At 44.0% G+C, this 27,192-nt stretch overlaps 1 protein-coding gene across 8 annotated transcripts in view; it reads left to right on the plus strand.

The window, feature by feature from the left end:
- Positions 1–27,192, plus strand: part of PKNOX2 (PBX/knotted 1 homeobox 2) — a 311,562-nt gene that overhangs the window by 280,738 nt on the left and 3,632 nt on the right. For 7 of the 8 annotated variants that reach the window (XM_075839218.1, XM_075839221.1, XM_075839217.1 and 4 more), the window contains 4 exons: positions 5,422–5,554; positions 12,413–12,510; positions 21,659–21,778; positions 25,431–25,507. In XM_075839218.1, the coding sequence (XP_075695333.1) occupies positions 5,422–5,554; positions 12,413–12,510; positions 21,659–21,778; positions 25,431–25,507 (428 nt within the window). The remainder of the gene's footprint in view (positions 1–5,421; positions 5,555–12,412; positions 12,511–21,658; positions 21,779–25,430; positions 25,508–27,192) is intronic. The other variant, XM_075839224.1, reaches the window with a different exon arrangement.

Below are 27,192 nucleotides of genomic sequence, written 5' to 3' on the forward strand. Positions count from 1 at the left end.
CTGCCAATCAAGACCAATATTTGCATCGTCAGCGTTCCTACATGAACATGGTATATAGGGCAAAACTTTAAATCCCACATTCCTTCCTCCATGAGGCTCGGTGTAGGGGCCGGTAAAGATAATCCTGGAATTCTATATTCTGGCTTTGATTTGTTGACTGCTTTGCCTGCCCCGTGCCGAGCGTCTGTGAGCACGCTTATATCAGTTTGCTATTTCTAAGCTTTTGCTGAAGAGACCCCAGACTTCCAGGGAGTCCTGATTGGTGTAGACCGGTGCATGTCAAACTGTGAGGCGCCCCCTAGTTGTTGTGGAGGCCCAGCTGGGATGCAGCTTTCACAGAAGCGATCATAGGCTTCTCTGACTTCAGCAATATTTGGTTTTCCAACATAATTGACTCATTTTGTGCCTATTTTAATGTTCTTCTGGATTCAGGAGACAAAACATAAATTGAGAAATATTTTAAATTTTTGGATGAATTTGTACTACTGGTTGTGAGACCCAGACATCACCATTTTCTGACGGGTGAGGCCCCGGTAGAGAAAGTTTGAGAAGCCCTAGTGTAGACCCTGTCATGGGCTCAGTTCTGCTGTTCTCATTTTGGATCTGTTCTCCCACCAAAAAAAAAAAACGAAAAACGAATTGGTATCATCTTCATCCGCTCTATATAAAAAAACAAATATATATATATATATATATATATATATATGTGTGTGTGTGTGTGTGTTTTTGGTCCTTTGTGTTCAACATTCTGTGTCGATAATTTAATAATATCTGTAAGGCCAGGTTCCCACGGGTCGGATACGCTGCGTAAAACTACACCGCGTATCCAACCTGGAACCCGCAACACATTCCGTCTGAAAAACCGGTGCAGTTTTTCGGACTAATTGTTCCAGTGATTAAAAAGAAAAACTCGCCCCCCCCTCCCCCCCAGCAGTTATCATGGTGATGCCTCCCTCCTTTGCTGTCCGATCCGGCCTCCCAGGATGACGCTGCAGTCCATGTGACTGCTGCAGCCTGTGATTGGCCTGTGATTGGCTGCAGCAGTCACATGGGATGAAACGTCACCCCAGGAGGCCGGACTGGAGGAAGAAGCGGGAAGCTCTGGGTAAGTATAAAGTTTTTTATTCTTTATTCTGAGTTGCGATATTTGCGATTCCGTCACAGAAGTCGCAACACTCGGCTTTCTGTTTTGTGGGTTTTGCCGCCCCATTGAATTCAATAGTTAAAACCCGCAACAGAAAAGCAATGAAAACGCAGCATAAATTGACGTGCTGTGGATTTAAATTCTGCGCCGCAGGTCAATTTATTAACATTTTTGCTGCGTTTTTCTTCCGCAGCGTGGGCATGGGATTTTCCAAATCTCATCCACTTTGCTGCCGCTGTAAATGTAGCGTTTACGCTACGTGGGAAACCCGGCCTTGGGGTGCCCGTACCCGCCGTGGCCATTCTGCGATATTTGCCGTATGCCAAAACTGCACACATTTTACACAATGTGGTTTTCGGTGCTCTTGTACAGGTGACGCACGCCATTCTCGGCACGCTTGCGGCATGTACGGGCACTCTTAGTTGAATCTCTTCATTGATACATTTCTGGTCTCCCCTGTGCAGTCAACAGAATGTAGAGATGTTTATTCGGTAACTGCTGAACATACCGTTCACTATTATAGAAGCGAAGCTGGAACCCCGGAACCTTTCACCGATTTTCCAGCATTAGGCATGAGATGCAGCTTCGCTGTGCTGCATTTCTGCAGTCCTTTCCGTGGAACTGACCATCGTCTGATGCTTGTATAATGATTGCCGCAGCGCTCGCAGTCCCCTCGTTCCCGGCTCTTGATCCAGCTGTCACATTTCCAACAGCTTTTGTTTTATGTATTTTATGAGCTGGAGAGAATATTTAAATATTGCATGTGCTGGCAGCAGAACGAGGTGGGGTAGTCGATGAGATCTGGAATATTTGATGTGATCTCCATGAAAAGATACATTTATTCTGAGCAAAATTTCTTAACATTTGTAACTTCACTTCCAGGATCGCCTCAAAATATCCAAATAAATAATGGCGTGAAAAATCTAATTTAGACATCCTGGAATAACGGTCACTTAGTCACTGGTTTTAACAGTAGAGAGAACGCATGGAATTATTTTTTTTTTGTTTTGTTTCTTTCTTGTTTGCTAATATCCTCTGGAAATAGACGTCTTATCCCTTCCTTGCTTATTGCAGTTTCCCTTATGAGCGAAATTAGCAAGAAACTTGCATAAAGGACGACAATAATTGCTCAACGAGCATCTCGTTTGTAATTTATTAGCTTCTATTATTGCGGGTTGTCATAGCAACAACTTGCATCCAGGGCGACAAGAGAGATGTTAGATATGAGGCGATGAGACTGCGAGCTCAGGAAAACGGAGATGCACATTTTTATCAGTAATTTTGCTGAAAATGGGAAGTGAGAAGTTAATGAGATGTAAAGCCGTCCTGTGGCTGTTGTGAATATATATTTTTTTAACTGTTGATCTAATTAGAAAGCCGTGGTCAGGACACATAACGAGGACTTCACTTTTCACAAATGCCTCAGATCATGGCAGAAAATAAATATGTGTTCCCATTCCTTCTCTACAATGATCCAAGTCAACTTGGTTCATAATGGATCTGAATCTGCCGTAAAAATAATCTTCGGGCTTGTTTTAAAATAAAATTTATTTTGTAGCAGCTCAAATAACGTAAGGATTGTTCCGAACCTTGTCTTCTACCTGTTATTAGTGCTTCAATCCCTCACTGCTGCATATCTCCAAACTGCTGTCACCCATAAACTGACAATTACAGGACACCCGTATAGTGGCGTTCACCGGACACCCGTGTAGTGACGTTCACCGGACACCCGTGTAGTGACGTTCATGGGACACACATATACTGACACTCACCGGACACCCATATAGTGACGTTCATGGGACACCCATATAGTGACGTTCATGGGACACCCATATAGTGACGTTCACCGGACACCCGTATAGTGACGTTCATGGGACACCCGTATAGTGACGTTCATGGGACACCCGTATAGAGACGTTCACCGGACACCCGTATAGTGACGTTCACGGGACACCCGTATAGTGACGTTCACGGGACACCCGTATAGTGACGTTCACGGGACGCCCGTATAGTGACGTTCACGGGATGCCCGTATAGTGACGTTCACGGGATACCCGTATAGTGACGTTCACGGGACACCCGTCTAGTGACGTTCACGGGACACCCGTCTAGTGACGTTCACCGGACACCCGTCTAGTGACGTTCACCGGACACCCGTCTAGTGACGTTCACCGGACACCCGTATAGTGACGTTCACGGGACACCCGTATAGTGACGTTGACCGGACACCCGTATAGTGACGTTCACCGGACACCCGTATAGTGACGTTCACCGGACACCCGTATAGTGACGTTCACGGGATACCCGTATAGTGACGTTCACGGGATACCCGTATAGTGACGTTCACGGGATACCCGTATAGTGACGTTCACCGGACACCCGTATAGTGACGTTCACCGGACACCCGTATAGTGACGTTCACCGGACACCCGTATAGTGACGTTCACCGGACACCCGTATAGTGACGTTCACTGGACACCCGTATAGTGACGTTCACCGGACACCCGTATAGTGACGTTCACCGGACACCCGTATAGTGACGTTCACGGGGCACCCGCGCAGTGACAGCCCCAGGACCCCGCATATAGAGCGACAGCCACAAGACAATATATGAGGATGAAGGCTCCGCTCTGCCTGACACATTGCAAATAAACACTTGCCCACTGATACCAAATCATGTTTCACATTCTTTAAAGATAACCTGTCGCTGACTTTATGCTGCCCTTTCTGAGAACAGCATAAAGTAGTGACTGACGCTGATTTCATGCCTGATAGTTTAGTGATTTAAGATAAACTTACATTTTGAATGTTGCAGCACGATGCGACCGCTGGGAGGAAGGAGGTGTCCGGAGTATTCATTAGATGCTGCTCCCCCCCTGCCCAGCCACCAATGATTGACTGCTTTCTCCCTATGAACAGTAATAGGCAGCATAAAGTCAGTGACGGGTAGAGTACCTGTACGGAGAGGGATGGGAGGTGGAGGGTTCTCTTCTTATGATTGATTGCTAGTGAGGTAAGTGAAGAATCCCCTGGGTGACCAATTGACAAAGGATCTGGCACTAAGGAGAGAATATATGGCTGACAATGGTAGGTGCCAGACAGCTACTGCCTGTCTGGCGCACAATCAACTTCCTGTCAAATGGGAGCCTATTCGTGAACTCGGGTAAAGTGTAAAATCGAGGAGTTACCTACAGCAATCAGTCCATTTTTTAACTACAATAATGTCTGCTGGACTCTGCTCCGTAGCTATTGACACTTCCACTTCTTTGCATTAGTTTTCAGGACTTAGTTCTGTCTATTAAATAAATGCACGGCCTGTGGTTACCTTTTTCCATCGGCACGAAGAAATGTAATTACCTACAAGGAATCACAGCTTGTGTTGTGGAACAGATGGTGGTGACTGATAGAATTTGGTGACCTGGAGACCTACAGCTTGACCAAAGACATGGAATAGTGACCGTGCCAATTTTTCTCTGGCGCCCTCCCCATTCTGGAGTCCTGCCCTGCTCGCTGTGTATGAATAAGATGTCCCTGGACGGATATGTTTTTCCTGAAGTCATCTAGTTTCTGGGGCAGCAGCAGATTTACTCAGCCAGTTGGATGGACGTGTGTTCTGTTTCGGAACAGGATATTGGCATTTCATATATGCAAAGTAATGAAATAAGACCACAATGTCACTAGGAACTTCCGTTCTGAGGAAATTGAATGTAATCCCTCTTGTTTACGTACCGTAGACCAGACCATGCAGCTAATTTAGGGGCCCTGGATGAAGAGGGTCCAGCCCTAGTTGATCCCTTCTCCTTTTGCTACTGGGTGGCAAGAACCTGTGCAGGACTCTGGTCCAAGGGTCATAGGAAAGGTTTGAAGAGGATAATAAACACCAGGGTGTCAGAACCTGGAACCATGGACGGCCCAATTAGATTTTTTTCTATAGGAACTTCTCTCCTCTATATTGTCAATAGTGGACAATTCTACCATGACTATATATGGGCGTATGCATCAACTTTTAAAAGGGAAGTCCATTCAAAAACTTGGGTGAGGTCTCTTGCTGTCCGCCCTGAAGCTACTGAGATATTTAATTCTAACAAGGTTTTATCCACCCTGTGATGTTTTGACACCCTCAAGTTAGTAAAAACTTTTTCAATGAGAGCATGGCCTTGAAATATTTGTGTCTGCTGGAGTTTCTATTATAAGGTTTAATGGGGTAGTGGTATAAGGGGGGCCACCGTCCACAGTGCAGAATTTGTAGCATTGAATTGTGTCGTTTGTCGTTGCAGGATTTGTTACAGAACTCCCCAAACCCACTGTCTGGCTTATCCAACAACTCGCAAGGAATCGTGGTGCCGTCCTCCGCACTTCAGCAAAGCGGCCTCTCCATGACAACCGTCAACTCCTCGCAGGTTGTATCAGGTGGGAAAATGGCAAACTGAAATGATTCATATTACACTACGGGGAACAGAGAAAATCTTCTCTACATGACAAACTATCACTCAGTAATCACATACGATTTCATGGACCCCCCCCCCCCCCCAGGCTGCTGCGTGTGGCCTCTTTCCTGTTTTACATATGGGGCCCCGTTATCACTTGTTTGATCCCTGACTGGCCCCGGATGATACGTGAGTGATACTTCATCCAACCAACAGAGTAGGGATGACTGTGACTGACGCTATGACGCTCGTCTATGGAGCGCGTGAATAACACCATCTCACCTTAGAAAGTTTTCCCTGTTTCGGGGAGTCCGTCACCAGAAATTTGCCCATCAAATCAGCCGCACAGTGATACAGTGTAGCCTCTCCTGAATATAACGCTGTTCTTATTTTTCAGCTTTTTGGAGCAACAAGGACGTCACTGCTGCTCCAAACTGCTCTACCGTCTATCCCCAGTCCGACCCTCCCTTCCCTCTGTGATTGACAGGGCCAGGCAGTGTAGAAGCCATGATCACGCCTGGCCCGTATTCTTCCTGTGCGTGCCCACGCCTCGGCTTCCGAATCGTTGCATGCGCAGTAAAGCACTAAATTTTCACCGGTCGAATCAGCTCTACTGCACATGCGCCGATTAAGGAGCCACGGTGCGGGCACGCTCAGGAGAATACGGGGCCAGGCGTGATCACGGCTTCTACACTGCCCGGCCCTGTCAATCAAATAAGGAAGGGAGGGTTGGACTGGGGGTAGACGGTAGAGCAGTTTGGAGCAGCGGCGACGTCCTCGTTGCTCCAAAAAGCTAATTTGCATATAAAGAATAAAGTTATTATCGCTGCAACGGAGACACTCGGCTGAAGAGTGAGAGCAGCGTTCTATTCAGAAGAGGCTACACTGTCACTGTGCGGCTGCTTTGATGGGCCAGTCTCTGGTGACGGACTCCCTGTAAGCGCTCCTGCCCCATGCAGCGTCTCATATGGTCTGCAGCCACTTTGTTTTCTGCTTTGCCTTGTGCATCGTGTGTGGTGTCTGCTCCATGTAATGTGTGGTTTTTTTTGTTCTTTATTGCGATGTGTTCTCAGAGGAGAGGAGGGCGCCTGTGTATAATAACACAAATCTCTCATGATGGGGATGTATTATTCATGAGGGAGAGATCCGGATCCCCCAGTGAAATAGTTTAACCCTTCCGAGCCCACATTTTGTTTACATACCGGCAGAAGTCATTACGTCTTCTGTACAACCCAATTGAAGAAGTGTAAACCAACTGTGTCTTCATTTTTTTATTTTTGTTTTGCAGAATTGCGATTTTCTGTTTTCCGCATTTTACATTATGCAGATAGAAATTACTACTTGATTATGAGTCATGTAAAGTAAATGCGGCCTGGTAAAATCGATAACATGACATATCCCTGGGGTGGATCACACTGTGCGGCCACCTCCTGTATATGTCATCTTTGCAGCACGCTGATATCTCAATCGTTTCTGTCAGCGCAGATTCCTGTGCGTCACACACAGTTTCCAAGCATAATCGAAAAATAAAGTTAGACGTCAGAGCAAAAGGCAAAATAGATGTTAAAGAGGCTCTGTCACCCCATTATAAGTGCCCTGTCTCCTACATAATGTGATCGGCGCTGTGATGTAGGTGACAGCAGTGTTTTTTATTTAGAAAAACGATCTATTTTCACCACGTTATAACCTATTTTAGATTTATGCTAATGACTTTCTTAATGCCTAACTGGGCGTGTTTTTACTTTTGACCAAGTGGGCGTTGTGGAGAGAAGTGTATGACGCTGACCAATCAGTGACCAATCAGCGACCAATCAGTGTCATACACTTCTCTCCATTATCTTACTCTGCACATAGTGATCCTGCGTTGTTCACTATGTGCTGTCACATACTCAGACGTTAGCGTTACTGAAGTGTCTTGACAGTGAATAGACATCACCTCCAGCTAGGACGTTTGTGTGGGACTTATAGCACAGCAAGCGTGATCTCGCTGTAAACTGTCATTTCCAGCATGATCTCGCGAGATTACGCTTGCTGTGCTGTAAATCCCACACAAAAGTGTCGGGATTGTGAATAGACATCCCGTCCTGGCTGATAGTGATGTCTATTCACTGTCAAGACACTTCAGTAACGTTAATGTGTGAGTATAAGACAGCACATAGTGAACAACGCAGGATCACTATGTGCAGAGTACATAAATGGGGAGAAGTGTATGACGCTGATTGGTCACTGATTGGTCAGCGTCATACACTTCTCTTTACAACACCCACTTGTAAAAATACACCCAGTTGGGCATTAAGAAAGTCATTAGCATAAAGCTAAAAATCAGTCATAACTTGGTGAAAAATGATGTTTTTTCTAAATAAAAAATACTGCTGTAATCTACATTACAGCGCCGATCACATTATGTAGGAGATAGGACACTTATAATCTGGTGACAGCCTCTTTATTACTAGGACCACTGTTATCTACATTACAGCGCCGATCACATTATGTAGGAGACAGGGCACTTATAATCTGGTGACAGCCTCTTTATTACTAGGACCACTGTTATCTACATTACAGCGCCGATCACATCATGTAGGAGACAGGGCACTTATAATCTGGTGACAGCCTCTTTATTACTAGGACCACTGTTATCTACATTACAGCGCCGATCACATCATGTAGGAGACAGGGCACTTATAATCTGGTGACAGCCTCTTTATTACTAGGACCACTGTTATCTACATTACAGCGCCGATCACATTATGTAGGAGATAGGATGCTTATAATCTGGTGACAGCCTCTTTATTACTAGGACCACTGTTATCTACATTACAGGGCCGATCACATTATGTAGGAGACAGGGCACTTATAATCTGGTGACAGCCTCTTTATTACTAGGACCACTGTTATCTACATTACAGCGCCGATCACATCATGTAGGAGACAGGGCACTTATAATCTGGTGACAGCCTCTTTATTACTAGGACCACTGTTATCTACATTACAGCGCCGATCACATCATGTAGGAGACAGGGCACTTATAATCTGGTGACAGCCTCTTTATTACTAGGACCACTGTTATCTACATTACAGCGCCGATCACATCATGTAGGAGACAGGACACATAATCTGGTGACAGCCTCTTTATTACTAGGACCACTGTTCTCTACATTACAGCGCCGATCACATCATGTAGGAGACAGGGCACTTATAATCTGGTGACAGCCTCTTTAATGTAATTTTACTGACATAAACAGATTACATCTGACAGATCATTTTTCTAGTTTTAGTCGCTTTCTCCACCATCCAGAAAATGTTGTGTTAGAAAAAGTGATCCTTTACTATGACTGTTGTTTTCTGGATTATATTTTAATGCTTGAATTACTTTAAAGTATTTCTCCACCTAAATTTTTTTTGACAAATATATGATTAATACAATAGAAATTTGCGGTTTAGGTCCCTGCCAAGTCTCCCTACATCTTCAATTTGCCTCATTTTTCTGTTAAATCTTCTTGATTTCAGGGATAATTCTACATTTAAATTCTGCCTGGAAAAATCAGCTCCAGTTTTTCTTAAGTGGTTTTGCACCACACGCGTTTTTTGCTGCGGTTTTTTTAGGCTTTTTTTTAGCTATCTCTTCAACAGAAAAATGGAATAACCGTGAGCGTGTTTTGTAAAAAAAACGCGTCAAAAATCGCGGCAAAAACACGTGTTTATTTCCGTCTCCCATTGATTTCAATGGGATTTTTGAGGCGGAAAATGACTCAAGATAGAGCATGTTGCTTCTTTTTCCCGTGAGCGTTTTCTTTTGCTCACGATAAAAAAACGCCTCCACCTCCCATTGAAATAAATGGGAGTCAATTTCGGCCAATTTTTGCCGCGGTTTCCGTGGCAAAAAACCTCCATGTGAACACGGCCTAAAGGGTATGTCCACTGTTAAACTCAATTTTAGCAAGTTTATACATACAGTCAATACAGGATGCACTCACTATTCTGCTGGTGGGGTCACTGTGTACATACATTACATTACTTATCCTGTACTGATCCTGAGTTACATCCTGTATTATACTCCAGAGCTGCACTCACTATTCTGCTGGTGAAGTCACTGGGTACATACATTATATTACTTATCCTGTACTGATCCTGAGTTACATCCTGTATTATACTCCAGAGCTGCACTCACTATTCTGCTGGTGGAGTCACTGTGTACATACATTACATTACTTATCCTGTACTGATCCTGAGTTACATCCTGTATTATACTCCAGAGCTGCACTCACTATTCTGCTGGTGGAGTCACTGTGTACATGCATTATATTACTTATCCTGTACTGATCCTGAGTTACATCCTGTATTATACTCCAGAGCTGCACTCACTATTCTGCTGGTGAAGTCACTGGGTACATACAGTACATTACTTATCCTGTACTGATCCTGAGTTACATCCTGTATTATACTCCAGAGCTGCACTCACTATTCTGCTGGTGGAGTCACTGGGTACATACATTACATTACTTATCCTGTACTGATCCTGAGTTATATCCAGTATTATACTCCAGAGCTGCACTCACTATTCTGCTGGTGCAGTCACTGGGTACATACATTACATTACTTATCCTGTACTGATCCTGAGTTACATCCTGTATTATACTCCAGAGCTGCACTCACTATTCTGCTGGTGGAGTCACTGTGTACATACATTACATTACTTATACTGTACTGATCCTGAGTGACATCCCGTATTATAATCCAGAGCTGCACTCACTATTCTGCTGGTGGAGTCACTGTGTACATACATTACATTACTTATCCTGTACTGATCCTGAGTTATATCCTGTATTATACTCCAGAGCTGCACTCACTATTCTGCTGGTGGAGTCACTGTGTACATACATTACATTACTTATCCTGTACTCATCCTGAGTTACATCCTGTATTATACTCCAGAGCTGCACTCACTATTCTGCTGGTGGAGTCACTGGGTACATACATTACATTACTTATCCTGTACTGATCCTGAGTTACATTGTTAGGGATCTGCCAGGTACTTCATCTAGGTATACTCCTGGGATTAATCAATCCACACCTGAGGCCAGACCTGTTCGACTGACACCATCTCCCACCAACCAGGGTGGCAGGCTCAGGAGTGGGAGAGCCTATCGCGGCCTGGTCTGTCGGAGTTAGCTCCGCCCCCTGTCCTTTATTACCTGCCCTGTTCTCTCCCTCAGTGCTTGTAATTCTTTTGGATTCCTGGCCCCACTGCTGCTTGCTCCAGCCTGCTTCTGCCGTGCTTCTGCCTTGCTGCAGTTCTGCTTGACCTGCTTTGCTTTGCTCCTGGCTTGCTTCTGTCTCCTTGCCCGCTTGGGTGTACTCACTTCGTCCTGGTCCTGACTGTCCGTTCGCCGCTCCGTTTCCTCGTGGCGTTCCGTGGCTACTGCCCCTTCCCTTGCATGTTCCCTGTTTGTTTTCCTGTGCACTTAGACAGCGTAGGGACCGCCGCCCAGTTGTACCTCGTCGCCTAGGGCGGGTCGTTGCAAGTAGGCAGGGACAGGGCGGTGGGTAGATTAGGGCTCACTTTCCCTTCACCTCCTTCCTGCCATTACATACATCCTATATTATACTCCAGAGCTGCACTCACTATTCTGCTGGTGAAGTAACTGGGTACATACATTACATTACTTATCCTGTACTGATCCTGAGTTACATCCTGTATTATACTCCAGAGCTGCACTCACTATTCTGCTGGTGGAGTCACTGGGTACATACATTACATTACTTATCCTGTACTGATCCTGAGTTATATCCAGTATTATACTCCAGAGCTGCACTCACTATTCTGCTGGTGCAGTCACTGGGTACATACATTACATTACTTATCCTGTACTGATCCTGAGTTACATCCTGTATTATACTCCAGAGCTGCACTCACTATTCTGCTGGTGTAGTCACTGTGTACATACATTACATTACTTATCCTGTACTGATCCTGAGTTACAGCCTGTTCAATGGTCCCTTAAGTTGGTTCCGGGACGAGCATTGTACGTTTCAAATCTTGTAACTTGAGACCCTAACTCTATATAAATCCAGTAATACGTTTTTTTAAAGTCCCCAAAATGTCAACCAAAAATAAGAAAAAAATGATTTTTTTTTAAGTCCCGAGTAACATCCTGTATTATACTCAAGAGCTGCAGTCACGATGCTTCTTCTTGTTTTTTTTTATTGGAAACAGTCAGCAAGCTTGTGGACAGACACCTCCCTAGTAGCTGAGCTGTGCTCCTATAATAAAGGGGCAGTTACTGTTTCTTGCATCAGATGGCTTTACAACAACAGGTATAAAGACAGCACTACCAGAATAAGTTCTGTACAGACACAGAACAAACAAGGTATGCTCAGAGATTTCAGCTCCGAAGCCTTCAGTATTGTCACAGCAGCTCTGGAATGTAGCTGGACTAGTAATGCAATTTATTTATAACGTTACTCCACCTTATATGAACAGTCATTTCTAGGGACATAAATATTCATATTTTAAGGTATATCAGTATTTCTATAGATCTCTGGACCTACCAGCCACTGATGCCATGCCAGAAGTCATAGAAAACATGGAGAGATTTAAGTGAAATAAATTGTGCAAATTTCCCATCATACAACTTAGGGTGTGAACCCGTCTTCACTAGGAATTGAGGGACAGGTGGCGCTGTATAATGACTCAGATTGTAATATATGTATATTGTATGCTGCAGGATCGGCTGTAGACTCGTAAGAAGTAAACTTACTGCTGACACGTGTTCTGCTGCTGTGTCTTCTCTGATTGTCATTGGGGCTCCGCACTTAATATCTGATCTCCTGTGTTTTGTAGGGGGTGCACTTTACCAACCAGTTACAATGGTAACATCCCAGGGACAAGTAGTAACTCAAGCGATCCCACAAGGAGCAATCCAGATCCAAAACGCACAGGTAAAAGTTCTATACTTTATGAGCAATGACTCTTGACTGCGTGAACTTTCAGGACTGTGGGATAACACATGGATGATGCTTTTATTTACATGATATCCTCTGTAGCCTGCAGCAGCTTCTCTTCTTTCCGTATGCATTAGGTCTAGTACAAATGAACAATTACATTATCTTCAGATTTTATTTATAATGATTTTATAGCAGTAACTGCAGTGTACCACCTGCGCTGTGAAAGCAGGATCCATGATAGCAAAGCGAAATAATATGGTTGTAGTAAAATGGTATTTCCCAAAAAGCAATCAACACATAGCAACTTTGAAAATAGTCTTAAAGGGTAACTAAACTTTCAACAAACTTCTGACATGTCAGAAGATTTGATCGGTGGGGGTCCGAGCACTGAGACCCCCACCGATCGCTAAAACGAAGTGGCAGTAATGCTCGTGTGAGCGCTGAGCCGCTTGGTTTCTGATCGGCTTTTGCCAGAAAGCCGATGTAGCGGAGTACAGACTCAATAGAAAGTATATGGGTCCAAACACCGCTACATCGGCTTTCTGAGAAAAGCCGATCAGAAATTAAGCTCGGCGCTCCGCCAAGTGCCTTTGCCGCTTCATTTTAGCGATCGGTGGGAGTCTAAGTGCTCGGAACCCCCACCGATCAAAACTTCTGACATGTCAGGAGTTTGTTGAAAGTTTAGTTAAATTTTAATGAATATTCCCCCCTTCGTTTTCGTGTCTACAGCTCCTGTGAAGGCCTATATGTTTCTATGGTTACAGACTACACACCGGGATTGTGTGTAGTCTGTAACCATGGAGACACAAAATGATAGGATATTTTTCATCAAGACTATTTGCAAAGTTGCTGTACTCATTCTTAAGGTCTTTAAACCTTTCAGGCTTATGGACCAATAAGTCTGGGCAAGTTTTTGGGATAGGATCAGGGCTGGAGTGGAGACCCTAGGCAAAAAAAAAGTGTCATATAATGTATAGGTAACATAATCGGGACATAAATATTACATAATTGTCAGTAGATCCCGCTGATGTCAACACCAATCTAATGTGTATGATGGTGGCCCCACTTTACATAGACGTTTGCTGTGGATTGTACAATTATTTCTTCAGCCAGGAGATAAGCGAAGTCAGAGGTGTCTGGCAGCTACTTATCTCCCTCTTGTCAGCAGTACAGACAGATGGGGCATCGGAGCTCTGTGCAAGGAGAATGGAGCTCTGACCCTACAAATTATTAGTAAAAGTTGAATAATCACCTCTTCTGACTTGTAGTAAAGCTGGTATGTGTGAGGCCCCTCGGTGGTGGAGGCTCCTGGGCAGTTGCCCCTTTTGCCCTCTGGATAATCTGGCCGCCTGGTAGAAGAGATCCTTTAGTTACTGCCAAGTGGGGGGAAGTGAAATCAGGAAAGGAGTAAGAACTACTGCAGCGCGGGGTCCCCTCATACTAGAGGGTCTGCTGGAACTCGTGTGTAACTTATTGCAGCATGAAATAAATCGGTGGAATCGCCCCTGAAGGTCACGTCTCAGTTTTGTAGCCGGGTATACGTGTCATGTCCTGGTGCTGGCTCTTATTTAGATGACTCTGTTCGGTAAAAACACCTGTCACAAAAATTGTCAAACATTGTGCAATGATGTTAGGAACATCCGAGCTCCACAGAGACCCCAAGTAAAATGTGAGTTTCTTGTGGTGTCTCAGGGGCCGTCCCCAGGCACTCGGTAAAGAGCCAGAAGCTTATTTGCAGCTGTTCTTTGGAGGAGGAAGGCACTTTCAGAATTGGCGGCCTGTGTTTCACCTCTGCAAGAAATTGAATGATGGATGAAGAACTATAAAAATGTCTGGGATGCCGGCTTTGTTTATGTCGGTAGCTGTGCTTGATGGGCTGCTGAAATCCATTCATAAATGAAACTGCTGGACTACAAAGTGGGACTCGGGAGACAAAACTTTTCCTACAAATAAATCACATTTTCATCAAAAAAAGTTTTCATTATTCTCTAGGGGGAGCCAAGGATGAGGTGAATTTGTGTAAACATCCTTAGAGGAACACGGGGGGCATAGACCTACATACTGACCACAGCCATATAGAAATGTGTATGGGTGTCAAGAGATAGATAGATAGATAGATAGATAGATAGATAGATAGATAGATAGATAGATAGATAGATAGATAGATAGATAGATAGATAGATAGATAGATAGATAGATAGATAGATAGATAGATATGAGATAGATAGATAGATAGATAGATAGATAGATAGATAGATAGATAGATAGATAGATAGATAGATAGATAGATAGATAGATAGATAGATAGATAGATAGATAGATAGATAGATAGATATGAGATAGATAGATATGAGATAGATGTGAGATAGATGTGAGATAGATAGATAGATAGATAGATATGAGATAGATAGATATGAGATAGATAGATAGATAGATAGATAGATAGATAGATAGATAGATAGATAGATAGATAGATAGATAGATAGATAGATAGATAGATAGATATGAGATAGATATGAGATAGATATGAGATAGATATGAGATAGATATGAGATAGATATGAGATAGATATGAGATAGATATGAGATAGATAGATAGATAGATAGATAGATAGATAGATAGATAGATAGATATTAGATAGATAGATAGATAGATAGATAGATAGATAGATAGATATGAGAAATAGAACATAGACCGGTATATACCAGGCACAGCCACACTCATGTGTACATCGCTGTGCTTGGATAAACAATGAAGAGGTCCCTACGTTCTGCTGATTGGTGGGGTCCCAGGGTGGTACTCCCACCGATCATACATTGATGGCTTATCCGAAGGATATATATATATATATCTAGCAATAGGTGTTCTTCCACTAAATATCATTTATGCTGGTCGGGTTGGTAACCCTTATAGTCGTTATTATTCTTCACCAGTGATTCTCCACCATTTCAGAGCAGACCAGAACTAATGAGATATCTCCTGGTTCATAGTCTGGTGAGGTCACCATCAAAATAGGAAAATATAATACTTGACTCCAGAGCCTAGCCATAGCATGCAACCAATGGTTTCTCCGAATGGATTCAAAATAGCTCTGATCCAGAGGGATCTCTCTAGTGCCACCTATAGGTGACTACCCTGTAAGTTAATGTCCGGTCCTTTAAAGAGTCTGAAACGGGACTCGGGTGTCACTAGAGAGACTGATTTCTTCTTTCTGGAGAAGAGCTGTTTTGCATATTTTATTCCCAGAGGGCATTGCTTCCCTATTAGCTGGATCTCCACAAGGAGAATCTTTCGTGAGTGGGAATGGATTCACGAGTCACGATATTTTTCCGGGATCAAGTACGTAATGGCATGGAAGCGGAATGACGTTTTATTACATGAGATCCCTCCGAGATTGTCAGCTAAAGGGCATGTTCATATGCAGAGTGATCGCACTGCGTCATTAATGTTTGCGATGCATATTTTAATTTTCACCTTACAGATTCTGTTTGCTAAGCTGCAGGAAATTAACTACGTTGGCAAAGAATTTAATTTGTATCCAATTACAAAAAGACCTGACACGTAGTGAGATGCCCCAAAGCCGACACTTGTGATAATTTAGCTGTAGAACTGAACGTGTCAAAAATCGTGTAACGTTTACAACGGCGGCTTTTCTATGATGAAATCAATGAGATCGTCTATGGTTTAATACGACCTCCAGAGGGAAGAAAGATGTGGAGTAGCACATGAAGCTCTGCTATTCTCCATCTTATCTGCAGGGTCTCCTGAAATCACGGACAACGGCGGCACGTGGAAGAGGTTATGGACAGTGTCTGAGTGCCCAGTAATGAAAACTATCGGCTGTGTCATCCAGACGCTCATAAACCGTCTGACTGCGCTAGGCCGGGTCTTCTGGACTTCACCATGACATGATGGTTTCTCATCTGACCGTATAATCACAGGCGATACTGTAGAATGGCGCAGTTCTTAGCACATCTTCCTTGCTGCCCGGTAAATAAATACATTTACTGTACAACACTGCAGAATATGGCAATGCTACATTTATAACATCCTGGTAATAAAACTTTGGCGTGCCTCAAAGTCTGTGACTATGAACGTTTTTTCGTTTTTAGGCCCAAAGTTCTCTGCCGCTTGATTTTGCAATATTTCTTTATAGGAGGTAGGTCTCTGTTTTTGTCCCCTACATCTCTTCACACAGCCATTGAGTTAATTCATCAAATTCTGTCTGTCTGCAGCCACCACTAGATGGAGCTCACCGAAGATGTATTTATTATGAAGTTGAATGGGAGCTGTATATATGTCTGTATTGAGCTTCCTCTAGTCGTGGCTGCAGGGAGCAGAATGTTATCTTGTAACTCTATGGGAGCTGTATATATCTGTATGTAATGAGCTCCCCCTAGTGGTGATTGAAGGCAGCAGAATGTTTTGTAATTCTATGAAAGCTGTATTTATTTGTATGTAGGGAGCTCCCCCCCCTAGTGATGGCTGCAGGCAGCGGGAATGTTATATTGTACCTCTATGGAAGCTGTATATATCTGTATGTATTGAGCTCCCTCTAGTGGTGGCTGCAGACAGCAGGAATGTTATCATGTAACTCTATGAGAGCTGTGTATATTTGTATGTAGTGAGCTCCTGCTATTGGTGGCTGCAAGTAGGGGATTGTTATCATGTAACTCTATGGGAGCTGTATATATCTGTATGTAGTGAGCTCCCTCTAGTGGTGGCTGCAGGTAGCAGAATGTTATATATAGCTCCTATAGTTACTTGATATCTGTATGTAGTGAGCTCCCCCTAGTGGTGGATGCAGGTAGGAGATTGTTATCATGTAACTCTATGGAAGCTGTATATATCTGTATATAGTGAGCTCCCCCTAGTGGTGACTGCAGGCAGAAGAATATCATGTAACTCTATGGAAGCTGTATATATCTGTATGTAGTGAGCTCCCCCTAGTGGTGGCTGCAGGTAGGAGATTGTTATCATGTAACTCTATGGAAGCTGTATATATTTGTATGTAGTGAGCTCCCCCTTTTGGTGGCTGCAGGTAGGAGATTGTTATCATGTAACTCTATGGAAGCTGTATATATCTATGTAGTGAGCTCCCCCTAGAGGCGGCTGCAGGTAGGAGATTGTTATCATGTAACTCTATGGAAGCTGTATATATCTGTATGTAGTGAGCTCCCCCTAGTGGTGGCTGCAGGTAGGAGATTGTTATCATGTAACTCTATGGAAGCTGTATATATTTGTATGTAGTGAGCTCCCCCTCGTGGTGGCTGCAGGTAGGAGATTGTTATCATGTAACTCTATGGAAGCTGTATATATCTGTATGTAGTGAACTCCCCCTAGTGGTAGCTGCAGGTAGGAGATTGTTATCATGTAACTCTATGGAAGCTGTATATATCTGTATGTAGTGAGCTCCCCCTAGTGGTGGCTGCAGGTAGGAGAATATTATCATGTAACTCTATGGAAGCTGTATATATCTGTATGTAGTGAGCTCCCCCTAGTGGTGGCTGCAGGTAGGAGAATATTATCATGTAACTCTATGGAAGCTGTATATATCTGTATGTAGTGATCTCCCCCTAGTGGTGGCTGCAGGTAGGAGAATGTTATCATGTAACTCTATGGAAGCTGTATATATCTGTATGTAGTGAGCTCCCCCTAGTGGTGGCTACAGGTAGGAGATTGTTATCATGTAACTCTATGGAAACTGTATATATCTGTATGTAGTGAACTCCCCCTAGTGGTAGCTGCAGGTAGGAGATTGTTATCATGTAACTCTATGGAAGCTGTATATATCTGTATGTAGTGAGCTCCTCCTAGTGGTGGCTACAGGCAGAAGAATATTATCATGTAACTCTGTGGAAGCTGTATATATCTGTATGTAGTGAGCTCCCCCTAGTGGTGGCTACAGGTAGGAGATTGTTATCATGTAACTCTATGGAAGCTGTATGGGCAGCACGGTGGCTCAGTGGTTAGCACTATTGCCTTGCCCAACCAAGGAAGACATCTGCATGATGTTTGTATGTTCTGCCCGTGTCTGCGTGGGTTTCCTCTGGGTACTCCGGTTTTCTCCCACACCCCAAAAACATACCAATAGGGAATTTAAATTGTGAGCCCCAATAGGTACAGTAAAAAAAGAGGACCTCTGTACAGCCCTGCGTATATAAGTAACTGAAATAATTAAATATATCTATATGTAGTGAGCTCCCCCTAGTGGTAGCTGAAGGCAGTCAGAATTGTATTATATAATTGAGACTCGATGTCCTATAATTCTCCTTCTTGTGGCTATAAGAACAGGTCAGCGGGCAATCTCAAGTAATAGAGATCATAGGAGTCTCATCCCCTGAGATGGTTTCCGACTACCACTTCCTTCTATGTGCGATGAAAGAAAGTGATAATTTAAAGTCACGGCATCGTCTCTTATCATAGTAATTAAATGCCCAAATAAAATGTCAGGGCTGCACTTATGGCGTTCTCCACACTCTCTGGTCAAAATGTGTTTTATTGCAGTGAGTTTTACAAAATCGCTGCAAAACTCTTCCATTTTTGCGGCGATTTTGCGAAAATCAAAGCCCAAAAAGCAAATTGACTGCGACGTCAAACCGCCATTGTACTGATTTATGTTTGCGCTGCACATCGCGTTGCAGATTCTATGTGTTAATACATTATTAGATTGATTGTAGGAGCGACTTGAACCCGCTACAGCTGCAGGGAATTCATTTTCCTCATTAGTCGCCTTAGAAGCTTTTGCAGCAGTCCGTGATATGAAGAGCTCATAGGGCTGTCCGGGTATGCTGGGGGTTGTAGTTACAGCTGGAGACCAGTGCTATAGCGGGTTCTATAACCTGATAGAACTAGGTGATCGGGATCTGCAGGTTTGGGGGGCTCCAGCTTTCTTCCTTTCAGAGCGGGGTGTACAGGACCCGGTACCGTCCACTATTCGTGATGGGTTCACCGGCATCGCCTGGATGAGAATGGCGCAACCTTTGCTGGTTTAACCACAATCACATAGACCGACTTTTCTCGCTTCACGTCCATCGTCACCAAGGAAACCATGATGCTTTTCTGAGCTGTGGGGGGGGGGGGTGATCGGAAAGTGGTCGTCATGACAACACATGCTTCCTTTTTAAGCCTGACTTCCTGCGAAGAAAGAGCAGCTTAAAAGATAAAGTCAGAGAGCGGCGACGATCACAAAACCATCAGCGTGCGGGAAGGATAGTCCCACGAGGCGCACGGATAACCGTCAATCCGCACCGTAATAGAGTAGAAAACATGAGACTGTCGCACGTCCATTACCCACAAGTGTCACAGTCCCGACAACGTGGACAAGATGCAAGCAAATATTCCAGCAGTCGCCATTCACACTCATGTACAATGTGACGATCAATCCAGCAGTTGTGGATAAATCACCCGGCACGCTTGGTCTAGGGCACAATCACAACGGAGGTGATTGTTTATCTTCTTCCCCCCCACTGGTCAGTTGTTGCAGCGCGAACCACCGCGGGCCGATTGTGGCCGGTCACAGACGTGAGATTTATTGTCAGCAGATCCTGTGAATTATAAAGAGATCCACCAATAAGGTCACTGCATTGGCCCGGGAGACCATCCACCTGCCATAAGGGGAAAATAGCGATCAAAATTGGACAATAAGACAAGCGGTGCCAAGGGTGTCTTATGGACGCTTATCCATCACCATAGGCATATCATATCCATCGCGATCTCTATTAGGGAGCTGATTGGCTGTTATCTCGTGCTGCTGCCAAGGTATTAGAGGATTGTAGCCTGATGCTTGTTCACTTCACCTCTGCTCTACGTCCGGGGTGGGACAAGATCTCTGGATGCCCCCCCCCCCCACCCTCGGTCCCTGAAGCTCAGCATGATGGCTGTTGGATGGACAATAGTTGTGATAACCGGTGTCAGTCCAGATTCACCCAGTGACATGTCCGTCTGTCTCTGAACGTGCGTGTTCTGTCTGTGCGCGTCCATACGGGTAGGTGTGATTCCCCCCCCCCCCCTCCTCAATGGCGCTCCATGCAGCCATCTACCCCAGCGTCCTAGCCCAGCCTGGGACAGTCAGAAAGGCAGAAAAAAAGCTGGAATTTGGGATGTTACTCTCATTATTTTTTATTCTTATATTTGACCTCCTGGGTTGGAATATATTTATACTCTATGGGAGGTTGTTACCACATCACTGGAATGTTAGGGTTTCTTTTACTGCCCCCTTATGTCGTGTCACAATATTACGTCTCCTTTATGGCCTTGAATATATTAATCTTTTTTAAATTGCTCTTATTCCCACTCATTTTGCAGCAATTCCTTCACCTCAAAAGAAATTGCAGCTTTTTAAGAACAATTTACTACATTCCAATACAAAATCTGTATCAAATTTGGAGTGACTTTGTAAATCCTTTGCTATTCTTATCCTGTAAATACTCTTGGAAGGTCCTGATTCTCATTGCGGAGATCCAGCTGATAGAAAGTCTTAAGGGCAATGCACCATGGGAAAAGTATGCAAATTAGCCCTCCTCCAGAAGGAAGAAAATTGTCTCTCTGATGCCACTGACAGGGTAGCCGCCTATAGGTGGCACTAGAGGGATGGACATTGACTTACAGGGTTCCTATTGGTGGCAGTAGAGAGACAGGTTTCTTCTCCATTCCTGTATAAAGCTAAATTCCTTATTCCTCCAGTTTCCTGACAACAGAGAGCCAGTGCCTTGTGGGAGCTCGGATGTCAGTGACTCAGTTGGTATTAGGTCACATGTCTGATGATGGGGAGGAGCTAAACCACTGTTTTGTTTTGTTTTGTTTTGAAGGACAACCTTCTAAATTTTGAACGCAGCTTTGGATGTGACTGGAGAAAACCTAAAATAACTAATTGAAACAAAAACAGTAAAGAAAACAATTTACAATTTTACGCAACTTTTTATTCAGATGGAGGTTTAGCTGATAGTAGAATTACCCTTCAGGATGTACAATGCTGCTTGGTGTGTATAGAGCTCTATTTAAGGTTCAGGTCCCTTTTCCGCACATGTGTATTTTTTTGATTAGTGATGTCCATTGGTTCTTGAGAAAAGGCCATTTTTACTTTGTTTCCTTCAGGGATATAAAGCACATTTCATACTCAGGCTTCTCTGCTGTCCCACAGGTCAATCTGGAACTGACCTCTCTGCTTGATGGGGAAGATAAAAAGTCTAAAAACAAGCGCGGAGTCCTCCCGAAGCACGCCACCAACATAATGCGCTCGTGGCTTTTCCAGCACCTAATGGTAAGAGCCACTAACACCCTCAGCCGGCCCAATGTCAGGGAGAATATTGCGGCATCTCCAGCTCATTCCTTCTTATTAGTCATTCACTGCACTATGATCATATACACGAGGGGTCCAAGCCTGGGAATCAAGCGGAAAAAAGATATTAATTTGGAATGTATTGGTGAACTATATAGTGCAATGGTGATTCTGGGGACAACAGGGATACTGGGACCTATTGGGTGATAGTAATGTAACTGCACATGGACAATACTGGGAGTACATTGGGGATACTGGGAGTACATTGGAGATACTAGGGGTATATTGGGGGCTACTGGGATTACATTGGGGATGCTGGGAGTTTATTGGGGGATACTGAGAGTACATTGGGGATGCTAGGAGTTTATTGGGAGTACATAGGGGGATGCTGGGAGTTTATTGGGGGATACTGGGAGTACATTGGGGATGCTGGGAGTTTATTGGGGGATACTGGGGGTATATTGGGGAGATATTAATGTAACAATGTATGGAGACTCCTGGGAGTGATATTTGTGTGCTGAGCATGGAAACTTATAGACCCCAATAGTATTCAGGAATAAGGGGATGAACAGTATTGTCTACACAAAGGAGAACCCACATAGTGGAGCAGGACAGCAGAACGCCAGCGCCGTGTTTTCTTCCCTCATGAAGGAACAACGTTAAATGGCAAATGAGGGTTACCAAATTTATTGGAAAAATCCCCCCATTATACTTAGTTTGCCAACTTTCCACATGTATTACATGACAGGGGGGATAAGGGGTTGATGATCGTATTTCCAGTAATACGCGTATCGCTGATGGTCTACAGCGGTGAAAGATTCGGAATAGCTCTGGTACTTTTGATGAAAAGATGAATGGAAATATCTGAGGTAGTCAAGGGTGGTGAAGGGGTTAATGGTATAATCTGCATTGGTTTTTGGACAGTAAAAGACAAAAGTGTTTATAGAAGTTTATTTAATCTACATTGGTCCAATATTAATAGTGTTGATTTGATTTCATGACCTTTCTTTTATAGGGGTTGGAGCTTGTTTTTCTTTTTCTGATACAGAGTTCCAAATCCCCTACTTCCCTTAACACCGCCATGGAGGTACATGATAAAATCCGGTCTACCTCCAGCCACCACTAGGGGGAGCTCACTGTGTACAGTTTATTAAAGCTCCTATTGAACTCCGTACTAGCTCTAAAAACTGTATGAAGTGAGCTCCCCCTAGTGGCAGAAGGCAGGAAGGCTTTTGGCACATCTACTCCAAAAAAAGTGTCCCTTTGATTTCAGTACTTGGGATCATGGGACATTTTAAGGAGCTCGTTTGCTGATTTCCCGTCCCAGTATAAACTCCAGTAGTCACTTGATTTGCGGCGTGATACGTGGTTTGGGGGTGCAGAGCCGTTTGGTGCTTCTGTCTTGGTGCATTTTCCCTTTTCTTAACAACTTTTCAGTAAAAAAAATAAAATGACATGTTGAAGCCGCTGGTGCATTTAAGGACGACTTTATGTGAAGAGCGGAGTAATGAAATCTTAAATGTCACTGAACCTTTAATATTCATTAGCCCAGTGCTGACCCGGTGGCTGTGCGGTTAACGGCCTCCTGTGATTTTTCTGTCTTCCCAGCTTGTCTATTTATACCTGTAATGTCCAGGGGAACAGAGAACGCAAGTTTTACCCTTCACCAGATTAAAGTTTTAATTAAAGAACATCCCCGAATATAACAAACTATCCCCAATAAATAGATAGCGCGGTCGACTACGGTATTGATTCCGTCAAAACAACAGAACCCTTACACAACGGTGACAAACGGAAATCATTGGCACCGGATCCGTCACCATTGAAATCAATGGTGATGCATATGGGAACCTATGGTTTCCGTTTGTTTTAGTTTGGATTCCGTTCATGGGTTCCCCTGACGGAAAGCTGCGACGGAGTCCTGACGCAGATGTGAACGAAGCCTTACAGTTGTATCCAGGCTTGATAATACTCTGAGACTCCAGGCTAATGCGTTTTACCTGCACTGATACATTGAAGAAAACTATCAGGACAAGAGGGATTTGTTCTGCTGATGTGTTTAGCTCACTGAGGTTTGTCTAGACTGGATACATAGTGACAAACCCTCAGCTGTATAAGGTCTGCATGACTTTTCAGGCTCTGGATGTAAATAATGAATTTTTCCTCACCGCTGCTGCCACCTTCTCTGCTGACATGTAGTTGACGTCCCATGGAGAAGAGCTCCGGGCACATTACCACAGTCTCTCCCGTATCTGACACTGTTCACATGTAGCTGTAATTCAGGGGGCTCGTTCTGTCTGATGACTTGTTTCATAGTATAAAGGTGGTCCAGAGAGGGAGAACAAGCCCTGAGATATTGTCATTTCTGACTCTTTTCTGCCATCTAGTGTCCATTGTTGAGGTTACACTTTGTCACTGCACCATGTGGTTGACATGTAAACCTCAATTTATCAAAGTGAAACGGACAGTGCGCCGGTCACATTATTATTTTGCTTACTTTTTACCAAGCGGCATTGCCCATAAGACTCCTCATCAGCTGAATCTCTGCAAGGAGGATCGGTCCTTTCCGAGAGGCAGTGCACAAGTTCTGTGATGTAATACTCCATCCCTTATGTTGTGTACGGCGGAGTTTTACCTCCCAGCCCTCACATATTTTTTTTTGCCTTTCTATTCCTAGTGTACTCAGTATTTTACTTTTCGTAGCGGCAGTTTGTCCTCCAGAGCTGCTCTGCCTACTAGAATTGTGGCCAGGGTGTTGTAACCATATCAGCCATTTTGGATCGGAGTCTCCTGGTCACACAGTCACCCATCTGCATATCCGTATTTTAGTGCATATTTTTCGCTCGTTCGCAGCTGAAATCAAAATCCTTGTGTGAATACGGCTCATAGAAAAGTTCTTGGTTGTAAACTTTTTCGGTTATTCGTGTGTGAACAAAATAGAGAAAATTAAGAGATCATGGAGCCGCTGCAGAGGGAAACCCTCCAGTGATGACATCATACTACACTACAGGGGATGATTGAAGAGAACTCCCATCATGCATCATTTCCTAAATCTTTTCTACCCTGGGAGGAGCTTAGTTGTCACATGACTCATTTACTTGCATCATAAAGTGTCAAAAAGATGCAGGAATTTTCCTTTCAATGGCTACCTCTGCTGGGTACATGGTGGGGGGGTTCTAGTTTTAGATAAATAAATCTTGATCCAAATCTTCTGCAACTTTTTAATAGATTTTGTGTTTCAGCTCCTCAGTTTTCATGATCTGTTTGCTATCTGTGAATGGAAGCATTCATAGGCTAAAAACCCTATATTGATATCCTGCTGACACAATTCCATGGCTCCGAGCTCTCTCTTGCGTGCACCTGGGTGTAGAGCACACAGTTCAGAACAGGTTTTCAGCCTAGAATGTAAACAATGAAGGTTTCCGTTCAATGACAGCAAGCAGAGCTCTTGAAAATAATGACGCATTAAAAAACAAACTCTATTTGAAGATTTCAGAACAATTGATTATACAATGATGAGGATTAATTGACCTATAACTTGTGATTGCCGCTCCTTCATGCCGTACACTGTTACTATTAGGGTTGAGTGTCATTGCTTGTGCCAGCGCTGTAACTGCTGTGATGTCTCTTTCAGCACCCGTACCCGACAGAGGATGAGAAACGGCAGATCGCTGCACAGACAAACCTTACACTATTGCAAGTCAACAACTGGTGAGTGCCCCCAACAGCATGGCAGCCATCATACCCAGCAGTATACCACTAAGGTCCCTCCACAGATTCTACTTTCATTGGGTGCAAGGGCCCAGCAATATATAAACACGGACAGGAGCCGCCATGACAGTGTAGTCAGATCTGGGTATGGTAATAATAGCCGGGCTGCAAATCTGAAAATCCAGAGCAGAAATATCCACTCCTTGTAATGGGTGGTTAAGAAAACTCCATTCACATATCAAACTGCACCAGAAATCTGCAGCACCTGAGACCTTGCAGCAAGAAATCCAATAATGTGGAGCTCAGTCTGTCCGTGGGGAAGGTCCAGGTCTTAATGACGTTACAGACGGAGGATTTCATACAGAACTATCGCTGTGTGGAAGAATTTATATGCAGATAATAAGTGTCATAAACTTCATAACGTGCAAGTAAATTAAGTGATTAATCACAGCGCCCCCTGCAGGATACAGTAGCAATTGTCACCGTTCTGGATTACTTAGGTGCGGACTACTTGGCCCCGGTTATTCTGTATTAGGCCTGATTTACACGAACATGTCCATTTTGTGCGTGTAAAAAAACCACCGCGTTTTTCATGCGTTGCAGTTCCGTATGCCATCAGTTTTTCATGTCGGTGTTTGTGCATTTTTTTTCTCTCTGCATTTCTTTAGCATCTGATGCGTGGATCATGGACAGCGCACGGAAGACGTCCGCGTGCTGTCCGTGATTTTCACGCACCCATTGACTTAAATGGGTGCGTGATCCGCAAAAACGCGCCAGAATAGGACATGCAGTGAGTTTTACGCAACGGACACACTCTGAGTGAAAAATCACGCACAACTGAATAGCCCCATTAGGTTGCATAGGTCCGTGTGCTGTCCATTATTTTCACGCACAACACACGGACGTATACAATAAATCAGGCCTAAGGGCCTGTTCACACAGAGTATTTTGACAAGCTTTTTGGATTGGAAACCGCTCCGCAAAACTCGTCAAAAACCGGCCAAAAATGCCTCCCATTGAGTTCAATGGGAGGCGGGGGCGGTTTTTTTCCACGAGTGGTAAAACCACCTCGTGGGAGAAAGAAGCGACATGCCCTCTCTTCACGCGTTTACGCCTCTGACCTCCCAAAACGGAATTTTGAGGCAGAATTTTCCTCCTGCAAAAAACTCAGTGTGAACTCAGCCTTAGAGTTAAGATGTGGCAGAGTTGGGCATTGTAAAATCCTCAGCTGATTATTTCTTTTCTTCCCGCTACACGATGAGGCTTTGATCACCCCATCCACATGCATCGTACAGTAAATTGTCACTTCATTTCAGGGTGGAATCAGAAGTCATCGAAAGTCTGTGACGTGTCTACGCAGCCTTAAAGTGACAGGTCCCCCAGATTGTAGGATTATCTCTGCACTAGTGACAAGTCTACCCTGCCAGTTTATAGGTTCAGGCTGCATCTTCCCGTCAGTCCTGCGCTGCCGTCACTCTCTCCTCCTGTGATGCTGTGTGTTATCTTATGTCCCTGTAGCTCAGGCCTCAAATTATATTATTTATCCATTAGTGGAACTAAAGCCGGCCATACACGAGATGCTGTTGGGTGAACGTTCCTGTGATCAACCATTTCCTCCCAACTCCACCATAAACACGTACGCTTGGCACGAGCTTGTTTTTTTTATCGGGGAGATGGCAATAATT

Source organism: Rhinoderma darwinii, chromosome 10 (assembly GCF_050947455.1).
Source record: "Rhinoderma darwinii isolate aRhiDar2 chromosome 10, aRhiDar2.hap1, whole genome shotgun sequence".
NCBI lineage: Eukaryota > Metazoa > Chordata > Amphibia > Anura > Rhinodermatidae > Rhinoderma > Rhinoderma darwinii.